A 24,167-nucleotide genomic window follows, 5' to 3' on the forward strand; every position below is an offset into this window, starting at 1 on the left:
TTCCTCAACACCAGAAAATACGGAAATTTCTAATACCGACAAAAGCTCTACAGGAATGTTCTTGGTGGTTGGAACACCTTCACAAAGGACAAACAATTTTCACATATCAGGGCACAGTATTCATCACAACAGATGCTTCAGACAACGGATGGGGTGCTCATGTCAACGAGTCTCTAATCAGCGGAGTTTGGGAGAAGAGCCAAACCTTGTGGCATATAAATCGCAAAGACCTGTATGCAGTATACCGAGCATTTCAGATGACGTTACCCCAACTACGAGAACGACGAGTTCAGTCCGACAACAAAACGTTTGTGTCCTATATAAAGAATCAGGGGGAACAAAATCCAGTCTCTTAACAGACCTAGTAGCAAAACTTCTGGAACTTGCTCAAAGGAACAGAACAGAAATTTTTGCTTAATACATTCTAGGTGTTTTCAACGAGATTGCCGACAGCCTCTCGCGGCAGAAATCTCTAGCGGACTGGCATCTGTCGGATCGAGTGACGAACTTTCTATTCAAAAAGCGGGGAATTCTTCAGATAGACCTTTTCGCAACTTCTCATTCGAAAGTAATTCCGATTTGTGTGGCTTGAGATGTGAGGGACAAAGGTGCTATTTTCATAGATGCATTCAGCAAAACATGGGACTTCGACCTAGCTTGGGTATTTCCTCCACCAGCGTGGATACGCAGGTCAAAGGGAAGTGAGGAAGGTGTAATCTCACATGGTCAAGCCTAGGCAAGACATGAAATATATCATTTTCTTCCCTTCGTGGGGAAAAGTTTCCTATCTTTTACGATATTCATTTGTTTGTCTTTCGTCATCTTAATACACCTTTCATACACATATCCGTCCTCACGCAATCCAATCCACACCTTTTTCGGTCGTCTCCTACCCCTTATGTCTATGCACATTCATACTCACCACATACCATCTAATATGACTTCCATTCCTCTTCATCAGATGCCCATACCACATCATTATTGGTCATTCATTGCATTATTTCTATAATAACTGACAGCATTTCTAAATTCGCTGGCTTATTTCTCAATTCCGTGATTCATTTTCTCAATTCACTGAGCCGCTTCTCAATTCGATGTTTCATTTTCTCAATTCGATGGTTGCCCAATTCGGTGATTAACTTTTCTCATAAACCACTTCACCAAATCTGGTCCCAATTGCATCATTAGATTCAAGATGGAATAAAGTTCAGTATTTGTTATTAAAATATTCATAAAAGCCTAATTTCAATTTCGGCACCGAATTGAGAAAATATAGACCCTTCCGTAGAAATGCCCTGATGACATAATTATTCTAAAATACAATGTAATGGCAGAAGCGTATATAAATATAATTGTTGCTTGATATTTAGCTCTTAATATGTAAGAAGTTATAGAATTATGTTGCTACCTATACCTATTGCTTTTCTTTATTTTGAGCAAAATAATAATGGGTGGAAGATGCAATTCAAAGATGCATATATAAAAAATAACCATGAAATATGAAATATATCCTTCTATGCTGTTCTGGAAGAAAATAAAAAAAACATAGAACACGTTCAGCTACTTCTCATCCCGGGCATGTCGTAAAAACCGACAGAGGGATTGTGTCCTGTAACATGATGGACTAATGTTATGGGCGATAGGCTGATCCCTTATCACCATAAGGTTCATCATATCCAGCTTACGACATCGTATCAACAGTGGCTGCAAGTTGTCTTTGATTACTTGTGGCTCTGCCCACCCCATTAGGGATTACGGGCGTGAGTTTATGTATGTATGTATGTATCCATGAAATTAGAAGGTTAAACGGTGGAAAAACTGTACAGCGCCATCTATATTCTTTTTGAGGAACATACCCAATAACGCCTGTTGTACTACCTATCTAATTTTAATAAGTAATGTATTTTTAATATTTGTCTAAAGTGCAATAAAGAGTTTTGTATTGTATTGTACCCTGAAAAGTCCCTCACTGCATAATGACTTCTATTTTTTTCTGTTTTGCTGAATTGAGAGTTACCATGGAAACCCAAATATCACTCCTAACAATGCAATTCGACAACAATGTAAACGGTAATTATTCATGAAAATTGTTACTTATGTCTTGACAGTAACGCACTCTTCAATAATTATACCTACTTCTCAGTTTTCATTGTACTTACAAGTGTCAACCTCCCCGCGTCTTGAGCACTTTGCTAAGTGACGTATGTTATATTTTTGCTAAAGTGATTTGTGTGTTATTCACAATCGCAAAAGGTGCAAATCAGTATCGGCAAAAATTGCAGATACGTCAGTTCGTGACATCATCGACGATAGACTAATGATACGGTTACGAGACGGAATGAAGATGTTATTTGCGAAAATATCAGTTTGCAAGATAATACCGATCAAAAGTGGGGCTTTCAATGTCGGCTATGGTATTAGAGGGTGACTGATGATGGACTGTATTCGCTACGTCATGTCCGGAGCTAAGTGGATAGCCGTGGGGCCTCCGGTTTAGCGCCGACGACCTATGCGTCGACTAAAAATATTATAAGCAATATTAATAGCTGACGGTAAATATAGAATTTTGTGAAGCAGTTTTGTGGGTTAAGTATGGTCATGACAGAGTGGAGAGTTGTAATTAGATATACAGATAAACGCGTGTGCGTTACCCCAGCAAGAAAGTATCTCCTAGAGTTATATGAGTAGAACGTATAGTTGGTGCCTTATCTGCTGTAAATGTGCCCCCACATAAAAAATGTGTGCCCCCTGTCGTTTCGAAAAAAAATCGAAAAAACGATTCTTGCTGGGGTAACGTTTTTCTAGCAGGAAAATTCTAAACGAATGATCGGAGAGAGAAAAACTGTGCATGGCCAGATAGCTTATATGTGTGCCAAAATGTGCCCCCAAAAATAAAATCTGTGCCCCTTCAGATTTTCGAGATATTGCATTTCCTGCTGGAGTAACGTTTTGATGAATAGTATATCTCTAAAACCATTGCATGTGCCCCTGTAGAATAAACATACGCGAGTAGCTCTTAATGTGTGCCCCTTTGTGCCCCAATTAGATTTTAGAAAATATTTATAGTTTTCAAGTTATCGCGGTTTTATGAAAACCCGAAAAAACATCGCAGCGCCTAAATGAGACAAGGCATAACTTCGCTGAAAACTGTATTCGGTCTTTCTTGACGCTAATAATAACCATACAAAGTTTCAAAAATGTTCATGCATGCGTTTTTGAATAATCTTGCTAAAAGTAAAAACGATGGTGTCATAACTTTGACGGCAAAATACAAGGAACTGGCACAATCCCAGATGTGTAGGTGTAAACCAAAATCTTGTGCCTTTAGTCAAAAATATATGGTGAAAATATTGAGCTTCAAATGTTACGCATTAAGTAAATATAAACAAAAAACCAAAATATGTAAACAACGGCTGGTTATCCGACCAAATTTGAATGACTACTAAAAAGCGACGGATTCATACATATCGATGACCTTCTTTACTTTACTCACTAACCGGTTCACACGTGTTGTGCCTGAGTACACTGAAGTAGAAAAGTAATAACTAATAAAATAAAGTTGTTATTGGATTATATTTTAATAGCTGTTTCTATGACCTTACACATGATTAAGTACATTTATAAGAGCCATTTTCAAATAAAATGTACATGTGACTAACATGCTCAAAATCGTGACCAAACTGTTTTGTGACATACCTGTATTTTTATACTAATGTAAATAATAATTTCCACATCAACAAGCTGTTTCATTTATATAGTCACAAGGTGCATTTAATATATTTTTTAATTAGCCCTCAAAACTTTTGAACGCGACTGTAAGGACAACAGCTTAGGTATAATACGTCCAATAAAGAAGGTCCTCGTTAAGTATGAATCCGTCGCTTTTTAGTAGTCATTCAAATTTGGTCGGATAACCAGCCGTTGTTTACATATTTTGGTTTTTTGTTTATATTTACTTAATGCGTAACATTTGAAGCTCAATATTTTCACCATATATTTTTGACTAAAGGCACAAGATTTTGGTTTACACCTACACATCTGGGATTGTGCCAGTTCCTTGTATTTTGCCGTCAAAGTTATGACACCATCGTTTTTACTTTTAGCAAGATTATTCAAAAACGCATGCATGAACATTTTTGAAACTTTGTATGGTTATTATTAGCGTCAAGAAAGACCGAATACAGTTTTCAGCGAAGTTATGCCTTGTCTCATTTAGGCGCTGCGATGTTTTTTCGGGTTTTCATAAAACCGCGATAACTTGAAAACTATAAATATTTTCTAAAATCTAATTGGGGCACAAAGGGGCACACATTAAGAGCTACTCGCGTATGTTTATTCTACAGGGGCACATGCAATGGTTTTAGAGATATACTATTCATCAAAACGTTACTCCAGCAGGAAATGCAATATCTCGAAAATCTGAAGGGGCACAGATTTTATTTTTGGGGGCACATTTTGGCACACATATAAGCTATCTGGCCATGCACAGTTTTTCTCTCTCCGATCATTCGTTTAGAATTTTCCTGCTAGAAAAACGTTACCCCAGCAAGAATCGTTTTTTCGATTTTTTTTCGAAACGACAGGGGGCACACATTTTTTATGTGGGGGCACATTTACAGCAGATAAGGCACCAACTATACGTTCTACTCATATAACTCTAGGAGATACTTTCTTGCTGGGGTAACGCACACGATAAACGCAACTAACTTAAGTTCAGGGGGAAATGATTAAATTTCTATGGTAACAGCTCATCACTAATAAAGATACTTAGTCCATAATATTATAGCCGAGCCCAGAGGCCATTTTATTTTTGAAAAAAAAGAAACAGTTTTTTACATCTCTGGGATGTTATGCAGCTGAACGCATTATACTGGTTCTTTGCTCCTAGTTCAACTCTTCTTCTATCGTGTGGGTTCTGAGGTGGTTTCACAACCCACACGATAAAAGAAGAGTTGAACTAGAACTATCGACCTCATCAACCCTGGTGTAAGGGTCATTGATGACCCGTCAAAGGCCCCTGACATAGCGTATGTAACGACTACGTAATTACATCTGTAAATAGTAACCGGGACCAAAGGCTTAACGTGCCTTTCTAAGCACGGATCATCTTTCTTTCAGACAAACAGAAGAGCAGCCTGTAATGTCCTAAGCAAACTAAGGATCATAAAGTGATTTTAGTGGAATGTACCCACCGGGATTCGAACCTGGGACCTCCGGATCGTAAGCCCAACGCTCAACGTCTGGACCACGGAGACCACGGAAGCTTAGTTTAAGTAATAACTTGGAATACGTTTGTAGTTAGAATGGTTTTGAAATTTGTTTTACGCGATTTTCCGCGTTTTATCTCTAAACCTTTTTCTGGTGGTACCCTATTCCATGGGTATAGGAAAATAGATTACCTAAGTATTATAGATATTAGTTAAATAGTTACTTACCGGGTGGAATGTTTCTACTGTAGTTTGTTGGAATTTGATACGTGTGTTGGTCCATGTACAGGATCTGGCTGGAAACAAGGTAAATTCAATTAGAAAAGGAAAAAATAAGTCATTCTTAATTTGAATGGATATAATTATTAAGTAAATTAAACCCTACTGCAAACGAAAAGTGACCGTTGAATGGCTTTCTCGCACTTTTTATGTCTTCTTAGTAGCTGTAACATGGCACCCGTATGTACCAATCACGCGATGCGGTAGTAATTCTAACATAATAATGGATCAATGATTAGCAACGGCCTGTGAGGTCCAGTGGTTGAGCGTTGGGCTCATGATCCTTTTTTTTGACGTGACTTATTGTAGATTTGCCGCATATGGCATTAATTACTTGGCCAGAAGGCTCATGATCCGGAAGTCCGTGGTTTGTTCAAAATTCACTATGTGATCTCTGGTTTGGTTAAAACATTACATGCTGATCACCTGATTGCCCGAAAGTAAAATAATCCGCGCTTCGGAAGGCACGTGAAGTCGTTGGTCCCGGTTACTACTCATGTAAGTACGTAGTCGTTACATGAGCCATGTCACGGGCCTTTGGCGGTACAATAATAACGCCGACACCGGGGTTGATGAGCTCGGTCATCCACCTCACATCATAGAAGAATTAGGTACAGTCGTATCGACCTTATCTGTCGTGGTCTTTTTTTGTAATAATATAACAATAATATGTAAAAAAAAGAATTTATATAGTTTTTTATTAAAAAGTTAAATTACCGTGTTTTTTTATTGTTAAATCTGAATAGTATAATATAAAACCCATGACACTAGCAATATATTTCGTTTTTGTTTTTCTTGACTTCAATTCTACAGTAGTATAATAGGTAAGTACGTACTTTATCAAAGTCATGAACAAAGAAACACGTTGGAACAAATGACTTAAAAATGCGGATGCAATTTCATATTATCATTGTAGTTTCATATCCTTGAAGAACCGTTTTGGTATTTAGGCTGAATTATGTTTAACGGAAATCCGCTTAGTGAATGCGAGTATATTCACAAACTAATTAACGCCCGTAATCCCTATTACGGTAGGCAGAGTAATAAGTTACAAGGTTAAGATATTGCTTTTTATTCAGTGGCGTACTTATGTCATTGGATAGTGTCCCCGATTCCTGCAGACAACTCCTAATTTTATTTTAAGTTATACCCGTTATTTTCTTATCCGCCGAAAAGGAAAGGGACGGATGATTGTCAACAAGTTCATTTTAAAAGGAATAAATAACCCGTGTGAATAAAATAGGCACCTCCCTGGTATGCAATCCGTTTGACGTGCTGTCTACTTAATTCTGTCGGATTATTGGCCGATGTAAAAATTTTAGACGGTTGTTTTAGATTTCTGCTTAAAGTTGATGTGTATTCCATAAATTTTATGCCTGTCGATTACCCGTCCCTTTCTTTTTCAACGGATGAGAAAATGACAGGTATAACTTAAAATAAAATAAGATGGCGTCTGCAGGAATTAGCACCAGTGTCCTACGTCAAAGATAAATTACTTTCCAGGCTACGTTTCTCAAAAACAATATATGTGGCGCTGTAAAGATTTTCCTTCGTTTAACAATCTATTACAGGGCATTGATGTATAATATGTTACGTTATTATAGTTATAAATTACATTAGATTAGAGTTAAGTACGTATTATATTATAAAAGAAATAAATAAATCGTTTTTTTTATGTTTTAGTATCTATACAGGGTGTAAGTGACACCGTAACGAATACTGAGGGGGATGGTTCAAACCATAATTCTGTACCGTCGGTGAAAAGTAATACAACTCGAGTTGTATCACTTTTGAGTTATTAGCACACACTTCATGTTCAAAAAATTCTCTTTCTTTCTGTCTAATTCTCGTAACTGTAGCTATTATAAATACGGAGATAATTTTTGTGTTCAGTGATATAAGTACTGTTTGTGAAGGATTCATGCTGTTATAACACGTGTAACATAATTCATCTTAACTTGTATTAAAGTGAAATGAAGATTTTCATTAAATATTTTGGTGTAAGTAAATGCAACTCAACATATATTAAAATACACGTAATCCTTGAATTCTCACGGTCCGTGTTTAATGATATAATTTTAGTTGTAACATCAAACACCAAATTTATTTTTTCGTGAAAAGTAATATAAATTAATATATATCAAAATATTTCAGAAAATACGATCTTGGATATCAATAACGTGTCGTGTATAATGATACATACAAGTTCGATTCCATGCGCCACCAGTATGTATCCTAGGGTGACCTCCGCATAAACCTGTCTATGGGAAGACATTTTGTCTAGAGCCACAGCAAACCATATCTGATCCGCATTGCGAATGGGTATAGGTTAAGTTAGTACTTCAGACCAAACCGTGTTTTTTCTCTTTCTGCTATAGCCACCTTGTAATACTTAATTACAGTACCTCAATAAGTTGTGGGTCCTGATCATGGCGTCGTTATCACCATGGCAGGGTTAGTCAAGAGGTATTTGAGATTTGTCATAACTGTCGTTAGTCTCCTTCCCTTAGCTCGAAGCATGTTGAAGCTGTTTTACATAGTTTTCTTGATTACATGCAGGTTAAGCGGTGGCAGATTGAACGCTGCTTTCATTGCTAAGGAGGTTGTAGACGTGAAATAATGGCTCCAAATATTACCGAGCTCCAATTAATATGCAAGCCATTCAATACCCGCTGGTTAGATCTTTGATGCAAGCGCTGGTAGTGGTATGTTTGAACCTACCCAGCCATAGATGATCGTACATACTTTTGGGTTTACTTTTGCTACTGGGATCCAGCTCGGCATCGGCAGCATCGGGATCTGCCACATCTTCTCAAGAGAAGATTACCAGTTTCTCAAACACGTTGAATGATGTAAATTTGTCGAGCTTCCTCATTTTTATAAAGGGAATAACTTCTCTGAACTCTTGAGCACCACCAGTAATATTTTTTTCTGTATTTTGATTACATAAGAGAGAATTACGCACAGGACTGTGAAAAATGGAAAGAGGAAGGGGAGGCCTTTGCACAGCAGTGGGATCTTGTAGGATAGATTAGATTAGAATAAATAATTGGCAACACCACGGGCACAACCCCTTAAATAAACCAGGTCACAAAGTTTGTAAAAATCCCAGGAGGTATTAGAGCTTCTGAAAGGAGTTAGTAGGCTTACATAGTCAATAAAAGCACGCATAATGGACCACTTGCGTTTATGCGGAAAACTGAGCCCATTGAAATAAAATTACATATGGGACATTCGAGTATTCATTGAGTCAAGTCAGGGGTCTATGGCGGCTCAGTTATAACCCTGACACTAGGGTTGATGGGGTTGGTAATTCACCTCACAATCCACACGATAGAAGAAGAAGAAGATGGGACATTTGCCCATACATGTTGTGCCGACCCCACCTAGAGTGAGATAAGGGCAGGAGGATGATGATGATATAGTGGGAAGTTTGCCCACTTCACAATAGTGGTCCATACGCGAGGATACGCGGAAAGTCCCCCACGTGTGCTTACGTGTAGAGTTTTGCGGAAACGAGCTAATTTAACCATAACAGACCATGGTAAAGGTGATAAGACCTACCCTGAGCATAGCCCTGTGTAACCAATATGTTTGGAGGTGAACCAATGATCTTCATTTTCACTACCTATTCTTATCGTCAACATTGATTCGACTCCGTTTATCGTTTTGTCAATGTTGCGGGCTACCATTAGACCGGGAATTTTGATAATTCAAAATATCGAATGTTACTGTACTTTAGGGGATTTTGATTGTGGAATGAGTTGTGATCTTTTAAATAATTTCAGCAGGAAAGAAGTAACACTTACCGGTTTGTGTGATTTTGGTTTAAAAGTAAGTAGGTACATCACCTTTATCTTCAGGCCATACTGCCAGGCTAGCCCGAAACATTCCTAATGACCAGTCTTAATATGATTTCTCTTACCTTCATTTGTTAGGGGTGGAAAAAAGTGGTTTTGATTAGGGGCGTAGTGTAGTGTACAAAATGTGTTTGTAGCGGGCAGCAGTGGTGGTTTTGACCGGTTATTTATGAGTTTAAAATCATAACAAAAATATCTTATTATCGCCACCTTACACTATATATACGTGTACCATCTTTATATGTATTTATTACTAGAAATTCGTAAAAACATGTATCATTTTACACAATAAAACCGAAAAAATAAGTCATGTTAAACCACTTGACACAAATTCGTTATAGTTTATCGTTTGTGTCAATTGATATAAGTTACGTTTCTTTACTTTTTAAAGAAAATAAATAGAATTTTGCCTTTCTACAACTTTATGAAATAAACTTTCTTCCAAGACATTTTGTTTTTTGTAGAATAAGACTGTAAAATTATTAATTGAAATATGATATATCAACGATGACTTTTGTATAGTTATGTGTGTAAAAAGGTATAACTAGACTTGTATCAATTTACACAGTATAAAAGTTGGTGTCAACTGATACATGTAATTTATTTTGATCCTCTACCATTTCTGTTTAGGTTCTGAATATAACTAAATATTAGAAAAGAAACCTTCCATCATCACCTATCGACACATCTAACTTCTGTTTCATTATTCCTTATTAGTCGCGAGCTAGAATTTTTTTAACTTTAAACTCGATTTTCTCAAAACTTGAATTTTGGACTTGTATTACTTTTCACCGACGGTACAGAATTCTGAGTTGATATCAAGTGGATTTTCTTGTTGGAAAATTCATGTTTTTTTATTTTTTTTTTTCAGATTCCTCCAACTCTTTCAGTAGCTTGAATCATGGACCGAATCATCCCTCAAAGTTTTCCCCTGTATATTTTCTCACATTATTAGATAAGTACTTACTTACTATAATAATTATGTTTAGTCAGTGTGATGCTAAATGTAATAGTTATTTGCAATAGGTACAATGTAATCCCCTTAATGGTTTAATATTAGCTAATTGTCTGTCTTGTCTGAGTGTTTGTTCTCTATGTAGACAGACAATATTTAGGCAGTACTTTTCTATTGCTCTATGAAAAAATAATACAGCATCACGCCTGAATCCTCGAAGGGGTAGGCAGATGCATTGTATATACTCTTCAGCTATGTTTAGCCATGTAATAGGGGAACCTATTGCCATTAACCGGGCACACATCTTGGAAACCACGAAATTCCACCGTATTATTAATAATCGGTATTAAAATATGTTTAATGTTTAAGGAATGTAACGAAATTGTCAATATTTATTCATGAAACCCCGCCGGAGTAACACCAATGAGCTATCTCTTTTAAGTCCAGTTATCACTAAGGAAGTTGGCTCGACCATTATAGTAGAGGGGGATACGGCTCACCTACTACGTTGATGTATCAGAAAGTTCCCTTGCCCACACCGTGCTATGATAACAGCCTCCGTGGTTTAGTGGTTAGAGCGTTAGGTTCACGATCTGGAGGTCCGGGTTCGATTCCCGATGGGGACATTGTCGAAATCACTTTGTGAGACTGTCCTTTGTTTGGTAAGGACTTTTCAGGCTTGAATAACCTGATTGACCGAAAAAGTAAGATGATGCGTGTTTCGGAATGCTCGTTAAGCCGTAGCTCCCGCTTGTTACTTACTACTTATATAAGTAAGTAGTCGTTACATGAGTCATGTCAGTGGCCTTCGGTGGCTCAAAAGTAGCCCTGACACCAGGGTTGATGAGGTTGGTAATCCTCACAACCCACACGATAGGAAAAGAAGACAGGTCACGGTCTCCAGTCGAGATGTTACAGAAAGTTGACGTGATGTAAACATTTTGTACGTTGTAAACAACATTGAAATAGCCTTCTATTTTTGTCCCGCCGTTATATTTCAGCTAAAATTATTTTAGTAATCATAACAAACGACATTGTATGTCAAATGGGTTTTAGTAGCAGTTAAATAAGTTATAATTTTGAATCAAAGTCTTTAATACTTACTTACAGATTATTATTATACGGTGCGAGGAGCTCGGTGGCGCAGCGGTCAACGCGCTCGGTCTGCGATTGTTGAAGTTAAGCAACTTTCGCAAAGGCCGGTCATAGGATGGGTGACCACAAAAAAAAAAAACGTTTTCATCTCGAGCTCCTCCGTGCTTCGGAAGGCACGTTAAGCCGTTGGTCCCGGCTGCATTAGCACCCGATCCCCGATCCCCCTATCTCCCTATCCAACCATAGGGAAGGCCCGTGCCCCAGCAGTGGGGACGTTAATGGGCTGATGATGATGATAATGAACAATTTACACGGTGCATGATAGTCGTTTCCAGGACTTGTCCCCGGTAAATAGCAATCCCTTATATGGGACTTCTTCTTCTATCGAGTGGGTTGTGAGGTGAATTACCAACCTCATCAACCCTGATGTCAGGGTTATTATTGAGCCGCCCCTGCCGCTGCCGAAATGCCCCTGACATAGCTCACGTAACGACTACTTACTTACATCAGTAAGTAGTATGGTTACTACTTACTGACTTGGCATTAACTACTTGGCCGGACAAATGGGGAGCGTTGAGGGCTCTCACCCGTTATCTTGAACAACTACAGCGAATTTCTCAGAGTGATAAATACAACTCATACCTATTGAACATGATCAGTTTTCTTGTTTGGCTAACGATTCTTCAGTAACTAGTACTGAGTAGATAGTCCGTCTACATCTCTAGGGAATGGCTCGGGTGTCTGCGACTAGAGATTCACTATGAAGCAGCCCTAACAAGTTTCACTCTTACGAAAGAGTATTTGGGCTTTGTCAAAGAAGCCATGCTCTAATGATACGCAAATAGCCGAAGATACTTTAGTTAACTATGTATTTCTTGCGTGTAGTCTAAACTAATACAATTACATGGAAGTACTTACACTTGCTGGATTAGAAGACAAAGCCGACAGCTTAACAGTTTATTTATAGCAGTTTAAACATAGTTAAGTGAATTTTCTATACCTAGTTTTACTGTGTTTGTACCCAAGACCTAGTTTTCTATATAACATGAGCGGCTCGGTTTCCTCGCCGCACGCGGCGTCTATTATATCGTGATCTTTGACGAATAAGCGCAGCGAATGCTATCTACGTCGATAAACGTACGGACATTGGTCGAAAACATTGATATCTCTCGCTTAGCGCGCGGCGCAGAACCCGTGTTGCTAGGAGTATGAAAAGCGATCATCAATATGAATATTAATATTACTGAAAAAACAAAAACGGCTTCCGTGGTCCAGTAGCTGAGCGTTGGGCTCACGATCCAGAGGTCCCGGGTTCGAATCCCGGTGGGGACATATCACAAAAATCACTTTGTGATCCCTAGTTTGGTTAGGACATTACAGGCTGATCACCTGATGGTCCGAGAGAAAAATGATCCGTGTCTCGGAAGGCACGTTAAGCCGTTGTTCCCGGTTACTACTTACTGATGTAAGTATGTAGTCGTTACATGAGCCATGTCAGGGGCCTTTGGTGGCTCAATAGTAACCCTGACACTAGGGTTGATGAGTGTGGTATTCCACCTCATACAATAAGCAGACTGGAAAAACGGTCACCATTTATCACGTTGTTGGTCTAACAGAAAGCTCAATGAAGGGTACCTACTTAACTCACGTAACAATGACGTCCTAATGAGATATGACCCTTAGCCTATCCTGATTGAGGGCGTAAAGCGTATGACAAGTATATAATTAATCTACTGAAATATAAGCGAAGTTTAATATTCACGTGTTTTACAACAATAACTTTCATTTTTTCAGTAGCTTGCATCATTGCAGGGCAGGCACTAATGACGATCGTTAACTGAAAGCATGTAAGTATACTACACGAATATATTAACTTAGAACCAGGCTTGTGTTTAATAACTACAGTTCTGTGAAATGAAACTTGCATGTCACAGACTTGTAGGGCGCGATTTGTACCTTACGATGTAGACTAGAGGAAATCGCGGCGAAAGGAGAAAGTTAGTTCATTTTTGCCATTATGCATGTTTGTTTCATAGATAATTAATATCACGAGGTTTTCAGCATTTGTGCCCGGTTAATACTGATAGACTCTCTCCCCTATTACATGCGACTAAAGGTGCTGATGAGGAGCTCGGTGGCGCAGCGGTAAACGCGCTCGGTCTGCGATTGTTGAAGTTAAGCAACTTTCGCAAAGGCCGGTCATAGGATGGGTCACCACAAAAAAAGAAAATCATCTCGAGCTCCTCCGTACTTCGGAAGGCACGTTAAGCCGTTGGTCCCGGTTGCATTAGCAGTCGTTAATAACCACTAATCTGCACTGGGCCCGCGTGGTGGTTTAAGGCCCGATCTCCCTATCCATCCATAGGGAAGGCCCGTGCCCCTTCAGTGGGGACGTTAATGGGCTGGTGATGATGAAAGGTGCTGATAAACTTAAGCATTCACTTGTAATGAGCATTTGTGCGAATGTTACAATACGAGAAAAATACTAGAACATTTTAGCGAGCATTCTATCGAGCGTGCTTGCTCATGAAAACGTTCATAGCAATGTTTGGCTCTATGCTTGGCTCGACTCGTTGTTCAGTTCGACAAAAATAAAAAAGGCGAATGCTCGATGTTCTGTTACACGTGAATGCTCAAGTCTATCAGCACCTTTAAACATAGCTGGCGAAGAGTGAGTGTACTATACATCTCTGCCTATCTCTTCAGAGGATACAGGCGTAATGCTGTGACGCTATGCATGCATGACGTTTCTTTTCTTATACCTTGCGTACAGTCATGAGCAATATCATGTACCCACTTTAGAACCCTGTCTCACTATCATTTTTGACAATTAATAAGACTTACGGGTTAATTTGTCAAAAAAGTTAATGTGACATGGTTTCAAAGTGTATACATATTAGTACTCGTGACCGTACATTACCTACTCTGGCATGGTGTGATAATCAAGAAGCGTGTTTTATTAAAATGTTATATAACAGATAATTGACATCATACATAAACTTAAACAGCCTATATACGTCCCACTCCTGGGCACAGGCTTCTCCCGAATGGAAGGGGTATGGAGCATACTCCACCACACTGTTCCACTGCAGGTTGATAGAAGTGTTTTTACGGCTAATAGCCGGGTCCTACGGCATAACGTGCCCTCCGAAGCACAGATATTCGATTCAAGCTAGCAAAGTCCTTAACAAACAAAGGACAGTCTCACAAAGTGATGGGACCACTAGACCACGGATGATGTTGCACATCAGCTGAAGTAAATAATTAGTGGTATATAAAGTCCATAAACTTTCTGTAGTTACCTACTTTTTATTCCATTCAACGACACGATAGGACACTCTGAAGAGACCCTGAATTTTTTTACGATATCCTGTTATTGGCGGATAAATTTCTACATGTAATATTATAAGCAAACACCTATTGTAAATGCTGTTGCTAAATAAATACATAAATAAATATCTTTTAAGAAAATACTATGTATTTAATCTACTTTTAAATAACTAGTTTAGCGTAGTTGGCGTTTATAGTGAATCGACCGTAATATTACACCAGTGCTGTGCCACTGAAAAGAAAGATTGTGTACATTATAACTAAATATCGTTCTAGGCCATCTTATTTGCACGAGCGCTGAACGAATAATTGCCTGAAATCACACAATTACTACTACTTCATTCATAACGCTTAAGTTTAATCTTAAATAGTAGGTTTAGATTAAAAGTTGATTTATTTATGGTCGACCTATTTTTTATAAAAATAATAATTAGTAAAAACATCTTGAGGAAACCTATATTCTTTAGGAAAGCTTCCAACCCTTGAAGGGAAAATCAGCCCTGTATTGGGCCATACTGTTAGGTCACATACCTCCGAAACGCATTTATGAGGCGACTCATATCGAAAACCACTTAAAAGCGTTTTGAAAAATCACGTATGGGTATTTCTTTTGTTAACAAAACTTTTTCGCATCAGACACGCTAGTTGCAATATACTTAGGTAAAAAATCGTGGTCTCAGTTTTTACTCGGATTGAAATTCATTGAAAGATATCGAGGTTTTGTTGAAGAAATACAGGGTCCACATAATACCAGCGTCGTCGTTCCCGCCGCGACTTGTGCTGACTGAGGCCCTTTTATCGGACGTCCACCACCTTATGATCATTTCGACAAACATCCGTTTTGCTTTTTTGTAATTGTTTTGTGAAAATTTTAAATGATATTATTGTCATGTTTTTGTGTGTGGCGTCCTTTTATAATAAAGTAAGTATTTCTATTCTATTCTTATAAGATTTTTCAAAAAGGCGCTTAGGTTGGTTTCAATTTAAGACAGTGATACTCGAATTCCTTCAATCAGCGCTTATCGCTATCGACCCACTAGGGTCGATTAACTCTTTCAAATATTTTTCCTCTGAGACCACGCCCTGAGCCGAGGTTCGAGCCCAACTGGGCACCCTCAGGCCTGTTGTCTTAAACGTTGTACCCTTCGAGAGCCTTCAGCGCTCTCCATTTGTTCAGCCAAGTATTTCTACAATAAGTCACGTCAAAACAAAAAAAAGAAAAAAAAGCGATACTCGAAATATGTTACGTAAATATCTTTAAATATAATAAAGAAAATTGCTCGTTAATTAGCTCAAGGCCACACACAAAGTCACTCCCATCCCCGTGAGGACTGTGTATAAGGTTGTAATTTTAAGTACATACTTGTATGCAATTATTTTTACAAAGTTATTTTATAGGTATAATATAAAAAATACATGAAGTACTTATATCTTTGCTGGGCACAGGCCTCAAATGGATAGAGCGGGTTGGTTTTGGTTTTCTACGTTATTTTTTCGGATTATCAGGTGATTCAAGTACCGGGTGAGAGCCCTCAGCGTTCCCCATTTGTCTGGCCAAGTAGTTAGTGCCATGTCCCCATCGGGAAACCCGGACCGCTTGATCGTGAGCCCAATGCTCTAACCACTAGAAGTGTGTTGAGAATATAAAGTTATTAAGTACTTATTTTTCACATATTTTAGACAGCTACGACCTTCGGCCAAGTAGTTAATGTCATCTGATGAAAAATCAACAATAAGTAGATACATCTCCCTATCCATCCATAGGGAAGGCCCGTGCCCCAGCAGTGGGGACGTTAATGGGCTGGTGATGATGATGAGTAGATACAAGTCACGTCAAAAAAGGAAAGACTGGTCGTCACGCTCGGGATTATAGGAAATGAGTGACATGATAGAACGCCTTAAGTGATTAGGATAATCTAGCTGTTTTCCTTCTTTGATCAGCTTCGCTTTACAAATTTAATATATGACTCATTTTATAAGTATCTAGGTATATACGTCATCATCATCACTAATTTCAGAGCCACGCTCTTCTCAGTGTAGCATTCTCCATGCTACTTTTTAGGTTAAAATAGGGCAGTGGTTTCCCTCTCGCCTTCCGCCCCGTAGTGCTTTGTCTGGCGCGAGTGGGATGGTGCCCAGAGTAGTCTATTTCATAGCCGTACTAGAACTTCTGTCCTATGCCTCTGAACAGACTGACACTGTTACTGGTGCCCTCTGTCAGGTTCCAGGTTACAGTCCCTGCGACTTGCCCCTTCCGTCCTGCAGTGCCGTACCGATGGCTCCCATCTCCGCTACTGCAACCGTTGTGGTATTTACCCGTATCCTTGGGCAAGTGTTCTATATTACCCCGTAGGTCTGGATCCCTATCCGAACACAGCCACCAACTACTGAAGTAAGAGGCTACCCCCGCGGCAAGAACGCACTGATCAAGAACTGCCCCAGTGGAGGGCAGAGAAGATGACTGTTGTTGTGCAATAAAGTATTATTGATTGATTGATGACTCTGTTCCCCCTGAGGCCGGATTAATGGTCTTGTATGAAACCAAAACCAAAGGCAACACAACACACATACCTACTTAATTATAAATAGCTATAACTACCTATGCGTATCACACGATCAAATATTATTCACTATATTAATCATCACCTAAATATAAATAGGAAAATCTTTGGCTTCTTATCCTCGAAACTTCTGTGGTTTCGATTACCAAATACCTACATCAAATCAAGGCCAGAGGGCCTAGCTAAAATGCTAGAATAAATTAATATATATATAAGTAAATAATAGATATCAATTTATTTGATTTGCTAATGTCAATACCACACAATAATATAATATATGATACAATAGCGTTTACGATATCGAAAATTGTCTTGGCTATGCCTTTGGTACCCAGATCACTTGGGGGCCGCTAAGAACTACTTCGGAAGCACAAAATAATGTTACTTTCAATACTCCTTTTAACTCCCTTTTCAAAGTTAAGTTTTTAATTAAACTGAAGGGAAAACAGATATAGGTACCTACTTATAAATATAGGCATTAAGTCGATTCGCAGTTTTTATTTTATACCAGCACAGGCCTCCCCTCAATCAACCGGAAGGGGTTTAGAGTATACTCCACCACGCTACTCTACTGCAGAGTGACCTTTTTTTTGTGAAACTGTCTTTAGTTTGGCTAAGAAATAATATGATTTTATAATCAGCGCCAAACAAAAAGTCCCATTGGTTCTTGGTCAAAAAAGGTTGGTAATCACTGGTATACAACGATTCCTTTGATATCATCAAGTCCTCGTGTTTGGCTGCCGTCCAGAGCATTTGGTCACTTTCATACCATGTGGAAAAAATAACATGACTGATTTATGCGCTGGGTTAAGAAACTACAATGTTGTGGTTTTTTTTTTGCGTGTAATGTGCGTACTTTTATGAGTCAGATCATCAACGTGACGTAGCTTCATCTTTCAGTTATAATTGCTTCTATGTTGGACTGTGAGAATAAAAAACTGATCGTGTTCAGCTGCTTATCTTCCCGGACATGTGGTTTTTCTCTTTATGAGTACATTTATTTATATATTTGGGAAATTTACAGCTTATTCTAATGACTATTATTACAACACTTATGCAATTGAGAAGCCTTTATAAATTTCCACTTATAGATTTTTAAAAAGATTATACAGATACACGCATCAGCTCTGAGCTGCTAGTGTACATAAACAAATATAATAATAATGATAATAATAGCGCATCGGAGGGGGGTATGCTCAATATCCCCTCTTGTTGATTGAGGGTAGGTCTGTGTCCAGCAGTGGGACGTATACAGGGTGTTAGTGACATCGTAACGAAAACTTTGATGGGTGTTTCAGATCATGTTTTTCAGTTGATATCAAGCGGAATTTTCCGTCTCAAAAATCACTCAGAATCATGGTCTGAATCATCCGCCTCAGTATTCACTACCATCCTGTATAGCTCGTTTATGAAGATATGATACAGATAGCGGATAGTGGGTGTCTGCGTGTATGAGTATATTTATTTATGAGTTCGAGTTGATGTTTGGATCATAGATAATAATTGATGTCACATAGATTCCTGGATTTGTGTCCTGTTAATGGAAATAGACTCGCCCCCTTTTATATGGGACTTAAACATAGCATAGTAAATTACAGTGAGCAACTTTCGAAAACTACGAGAGTTACATTTGTTGATTAATGTTCGTCTATGTTTTTCGGATTTATGTAAAGTGTTACTTATATTCTAGAAGCACTATTGCCAAGTCACATAAGTTTAATAGACTGTTTTTTTGTCTCCTTAATCACCTGTCAGGAAGCTATTATTTGCTGGCCTGGTGTTTTGCTCATAATAACATAACTACAGGGTAACATCATCTACAGGTATAAAGTCAGTGTATGTATCGTAATAGATGATCAGGAGCTAAAGAACGAATTGAAGCAAGTAATTCACGCCTATTTCCCACCGGGGTAAGCAATAGGCGTGAGGTTATGAATGTATGTATGTATGAAGCAAGTAATTCACAAAGCAACATCTTCTCTCCAGCGTTATCCCCACGAAAAGAATAAAGAGGATGGAAAGGCCCAAACGCGAATAGTGTATAAAAACCGCTGTTCAGCAGAGTATGCGCAACGTGATAAAATTATCGATCGATTCAATACATTTTGTCGAAATCGATAAGTTTGTCCTGATGAGTTTGTTTGTTGAGTTGATGTCCTTAGAAAAGGTTTAATACGATCTACTCGGAACTGGCGTGCGTGTATGAAGCGATTGATGAATGTGGAGGAAGCAAGAGAAATGTGTCAGGATCGAAGCAAATGGAATTCTATAGTCTCTGCTTACCCCGGTGGGAAATAGGCGTGAGTTTATGTATGTATGTGATAAGTTTGTTTTTTTCATGCATGCCAAGTCATTTTGTTCCTAGGTATTTGACAGAACGACATGACTTATTTGGGTTCTCATATACCAATAGACAAAACGACATAATTACATCGCACATAATAACGGGTTCTTACCGCGTTTAAATGGGTATATGAGACTCCCGATATTTCGACACTGTTGCAAGTGCCATGATCACGGGATGACTGAAACGCGGTAAGAACCCGTTATTATGTGATTTAATTATGATAATAACCGCGTAAACTTAAAACAATTATATCGTCAGAAACGATAAAATGTCCGTGACAAAACTTTATCACATTGCGCATGGTTAGCGTTACTGAGTTGCCTTCGTTTAACCTTATAATTTCGTGGATAACAGACATATGCAACTTTTAACTTTGTTTTTGGGTATAAATTGACCCTTGTTTTTACACCCAGGCATAACACATCTTCCATCCATTATTATTCTGATCAAATATAGGGAAGATATATAATAATATGGTATTAGGTACCATAATTATTAATCTAATAATCAAGCAACAATTACGTTTATATATACCTCTGCCATTACATTATATTTTTGAGTAATTATGTACCCGAACAATAAGAAAATAGGTACTTAATTATCACGATATATCTGTACAACGCCATCTTTGTAGTTTTTGGAGAACGTAGCCTTGGAAGATCCCTTATTAGAATAATTGTAGTTTCGTAACAGATTTGGCAAACTTTCACTTCCTGTAGATTGTGTCTAGGTTTACCTACCGAAGAACTCCTATAAGTTCGGTAATCCCATTGAAGGTGAACGTCATTGTTTGTCAACAAACAAAATTAAGGGGGGGGGGAAGGGGATGACGTAGATCTTCTTCTTGTCGTGTGGATTGTGAGGTGGAATACCAGGCTCATCAACCCTGGTGTCAGGGTTATGATTGAGCCGCCAAAGGCCCCTGACATGGCTCATGTAACGATTACTCACATCAGTAAATAGTAACCGGGACCAACGGCTTAACGTGCCTTCCGAAGCACGGATCATCTTACTTTCGGACAATCAGGTGATCAGCCTGTAATGTCCTAACCAAACTAGGGATCACAAAATGATTTTTGTGATATGTCCCCACCGGGATTCGAACCCGGGGCCTCCGGATCGTGAGTCCAACGCTCAACTACTGGACCACAGAGGCCGCCACTGGACCACGTAGATGATCAGCCTGTCTTTATGAAGACAGCTAATCAGCTCATCGCTCATATGCTTTATGGCCCAACATGTTAGGATGCAATCCTCCTTTGCCTAGACAGTACTCAGACGTACCTATCTTACAACGCTAACCTAACAATCTTCTTCTAACGTGGGGGTTGTGAGGTGGATTACCAACCCCATCAACTCTAGTGTCAGGGTTACGATTGAGCCGCCAAAGGCCCCTAACATGGTTCATGTAACGACTACTAACTTACATCAGCCGGGTCTGCAAGACAACCGCGCCGCGCGCGTCTCGAATTATATCGAGCGCTTGTACCTATAAAGGATACGAATGCTATCTACGTAGACGTCAAACGGCTATTGGTTGAAGCGCTCAATATAAGTTGTTATGCAGACGGCTTAAAGTGCCTTCCGAAGCACGGATCATCTTACTTTCGGACAATCCGGTGATGAGCTAGTAATGTCCTAACTTTTTTGTGATATACCCTCAGCGGAGTTTGAACCTGGGATCTCCGGATCGTGATCCCAACGCTCAAACCACTGGACCACGGAGGCCTGCAAACCTAACAATGAAGAGCTGGTTGACGTTTAGTTTATTGTAATTGCAAACAATTAGGACTTCTAAGAACGTGCCAAACACTAGCGTTATAACCTGTCTATCATTCCGTAATGGTAAATACACATGAACATTGTATTCAACACGACCGAGATAATACAGACACTGAAGCTTTTGCTGTTTATAATATTACTATCCCTGTTGTATTATTAGATAATAAATTATTCAAGATCAAAGAACGTACAATTGGCTGGATTATAATGTAAGAAGTTGTATGGAGACTATTAATAATATAATATGATTTAAATTGTTGAAAACAATTATGGGTAAGTATAGTGATGTTCTAGTGATTATTTAGAAGATATGAATGCATGGGATTACAGTCCCAACTGTCTGAGAACTGATATTAGGCAGCTAAATTACTCAATTGTACAAAAAAATTTTTTAAAGAACTTCTAGGTCCCTGTGCAGAGGTTTTTCTTGCAGCTTCTTTTCCCCGGCTATACAGGTTGTGAGAAGCTGCAGTAGTTTTAGGCGGATGAGACATTCGTTACGTAAAAATTGACGATTCAAATTGTAACTATGTTACCATCTGAATAAAGGTATTTTTGAATTTGAATTTAGTGGACGATCATGACACTTTGGTATTTTATCTTATCTTATATTATCTAGCCTATTCGATCCCACTGCTGGGCAAAGGCCTCCCCTTGATTTTTCCATTCCTCTCGACTTTGCGCGATCTCCGGCCAATCCCTCCGATAAGCATTGAGGTCGTCACACCATCTTTTACGCGGTCTTCCTCGACTTCTTTGCCCGCATTGAAGTATTAGGTGGTTTTTTATGAACATTAATAAAGCGAATACTTTGGAGTAAAAGTAGTAACGAATGAGAACTTAATCTACTACTTACTATTATAATCCCCGCGGCTTTGAAGGGTTTGGGGCAGATTAAAAAAAAATGACACAAATAGTCCGCATACCAATAGCTTTCTATTGGTAAATTAGGGAATACTCCACTCATAATTTCCACCCCCCATTTTAGGGAAGTGACTCTCTATCTCTTCAACTATCTCCACTTAAGAAGTCACGTCAATTCGTCGCTCCGTGTTGCCGTTAAAGACGATCAAAAAACAGATACACTTTCACATTTATAGTATTGGTATAGATAATTGGTATTGAAATTGAACGGTGTACTGCGGAACGGAAGGCGATTGGGGCAACCACCGTTCTACACGCCCTATCTATGGAGTAATGAAGGCGATTACTCCATCGACAAGACCGCAGCTCTTAAATAAAGAGAGAGAGATAGATCAGCAAATTATCAGATTCAATAAATGAATACAAATAAAATTAAGTAAGTATTTATTATTTTTATATCATTGGGACGTAATAAACGCTCGCTTCATCCCCTGGTTGTAAAAAAGCTGTACTGTCAGAGAGGATTTCAAAAATATCTCACTAGCGTCTAGATTTCAGTTTTGAAGTAAATACCTACCTAGATAATATTCGGCCTTGGCTATTGCCATCAAAAGTGTAGCAATTGGCATGAAAAGAGATTCGCGAGTTTAAAAAGTATTAAATCATTATTGTAATCTTTCTACAATAGATATCCACAAAAAATGTGAGGTGATAAATTAACTATGCCCACACATCTAAATTACCGTCACGTTCCCTTCGTTAGTGGAAAATCACCTGTTCTTGTAAAACTACGACTTCATACGCTAGTTTATATTTAAGTAACATTTAAACAGACGTTAATGACCCACTGACAACAATACCGAATTGTTGGGGCCAGAATTAGCCGCTTTATCAGGCTGCTATTTGCGTCAGAAGACCAAATATAACTGAACTGAAATTGTGACAGCGAAAATAGACCCTTGCGCTAAATACCTATCGTTGCAAGCGGTGCGTGCGCGCAGCAACGCAAGTCGTCTGACGTCCCGCCGATTGGCGGCAATCAGTCAGGGATTGATTGCCAGGCTTAAATATATGAGGCCTATTTTGTATAATAATAGAACGACAATTATATTTTTTATTTGGTATTACAATCATAGACAATGTATTAATATAGGAAACTGTAACTCTCTTTTAAATTGCTGTGCCCAATCCGGGTCCATATGTGTTACTCACCTTATGTTACCAACCTTCTACCATGTGGAAGGCAATAAATGATATCATTATGATTACTGTTTTTAAATATTGTTGAATACGTTATTTATTAAATTTGTTTAGGTAGCTATTCGTTTTAATCATGCCTGAGTGATCGCCAAATTCCCTTTTCAGTGTTTATCACTATCGGCCCACTAGAGTCGATTATTATTCTTACAAATATAATTCGACGCCCTAAGTCGAGGTTCGTGTCCAACTGGGCACATTCAGGTTTGATTTTTATATAGGTACCGCGTGAGAGTCCTCAGCCCTTCCTCCTATTAATCAGGGCAAACCTGCAATGAATCACGTTTAATCACATTCGTCATAATTATTATGTCACGTGCATAGATATCCCCTAAGTAGGTAGGTAGTTAATGCCATCTGCGGCAAATCTACAATAAGTCACGTCAAAAAAAGATATCCCCTCTGGAACATACTCCAGGTTTAGGTTGGTGGTAAGTATCTTGTATTATGTTAGAATAATAATAATCTTTCATAATTCATTTTATTTCTGCTATGTTTTGTACTTACACATAATGTTACGTTATTAACAACAACATTTTGTCAATTTAACCCTATTTTGAGCTGTTTGTGAAGGGATCGTTATAATTTTTCGTTGAAAAGTGGCTCATCAGGCTGTTAATCTATATTACG

At 38.5% G+C, this 24,167-nt stretch overlaps 2 protein-coding genes across 5 annotated transcripts in view; one reads left to right on the top strand and one right to left on the bottom strand.

The window, feature by feature from the left end:
- Positions 1 to 24,167, top strand: part of LOC126367736 (uncharacterized) — a 558,664-nt gene that overhangs the window by 134,130 nt on the left and 400,367 nt on the right. The window lies entirely within an intron of this gene.
- LOC126367789 (gamma-aminobutyric acid receptor subunit delta-like) overlaps positions 1 to 24,167 on the bottom strand; it is a 45,682-nt gene that overhangs the window by 17,558 nt on the left and 3,957 nt on the right. For 3 of the 4 annotated variants that reach the window (XM_050011532.1, XM_050011530.1, XM_050011531.1), the window contains exon 2: positions 5,436 to 5,503. In XM_050011532.1, coding sequence (XP_049867489.1) covers positions 5,436 to 5,503 — 68 coding nt within the window. The remainder of the gene's footprint in view (positions 1 to 5,435; positions 5,504 to 24,167) is intronic. The other variant, XM_050011533.1, reaches the window with a different exon arrangement.

The sequence above is a fragment of the Pectinophora gossypiella genome, chromosome 6 (genome assembly GCF_024362695.1).
Source record: "Pectinophora gossypiella chromosome 6, ilPecGoss1.1, whole genome shotgun sequence".
NCBI lineage: Eukaryota > Metazoa > Arthropoda > Insecta > Lepidoptera > Gelechiidae > Pectinophora > Pectinophora gossypiella.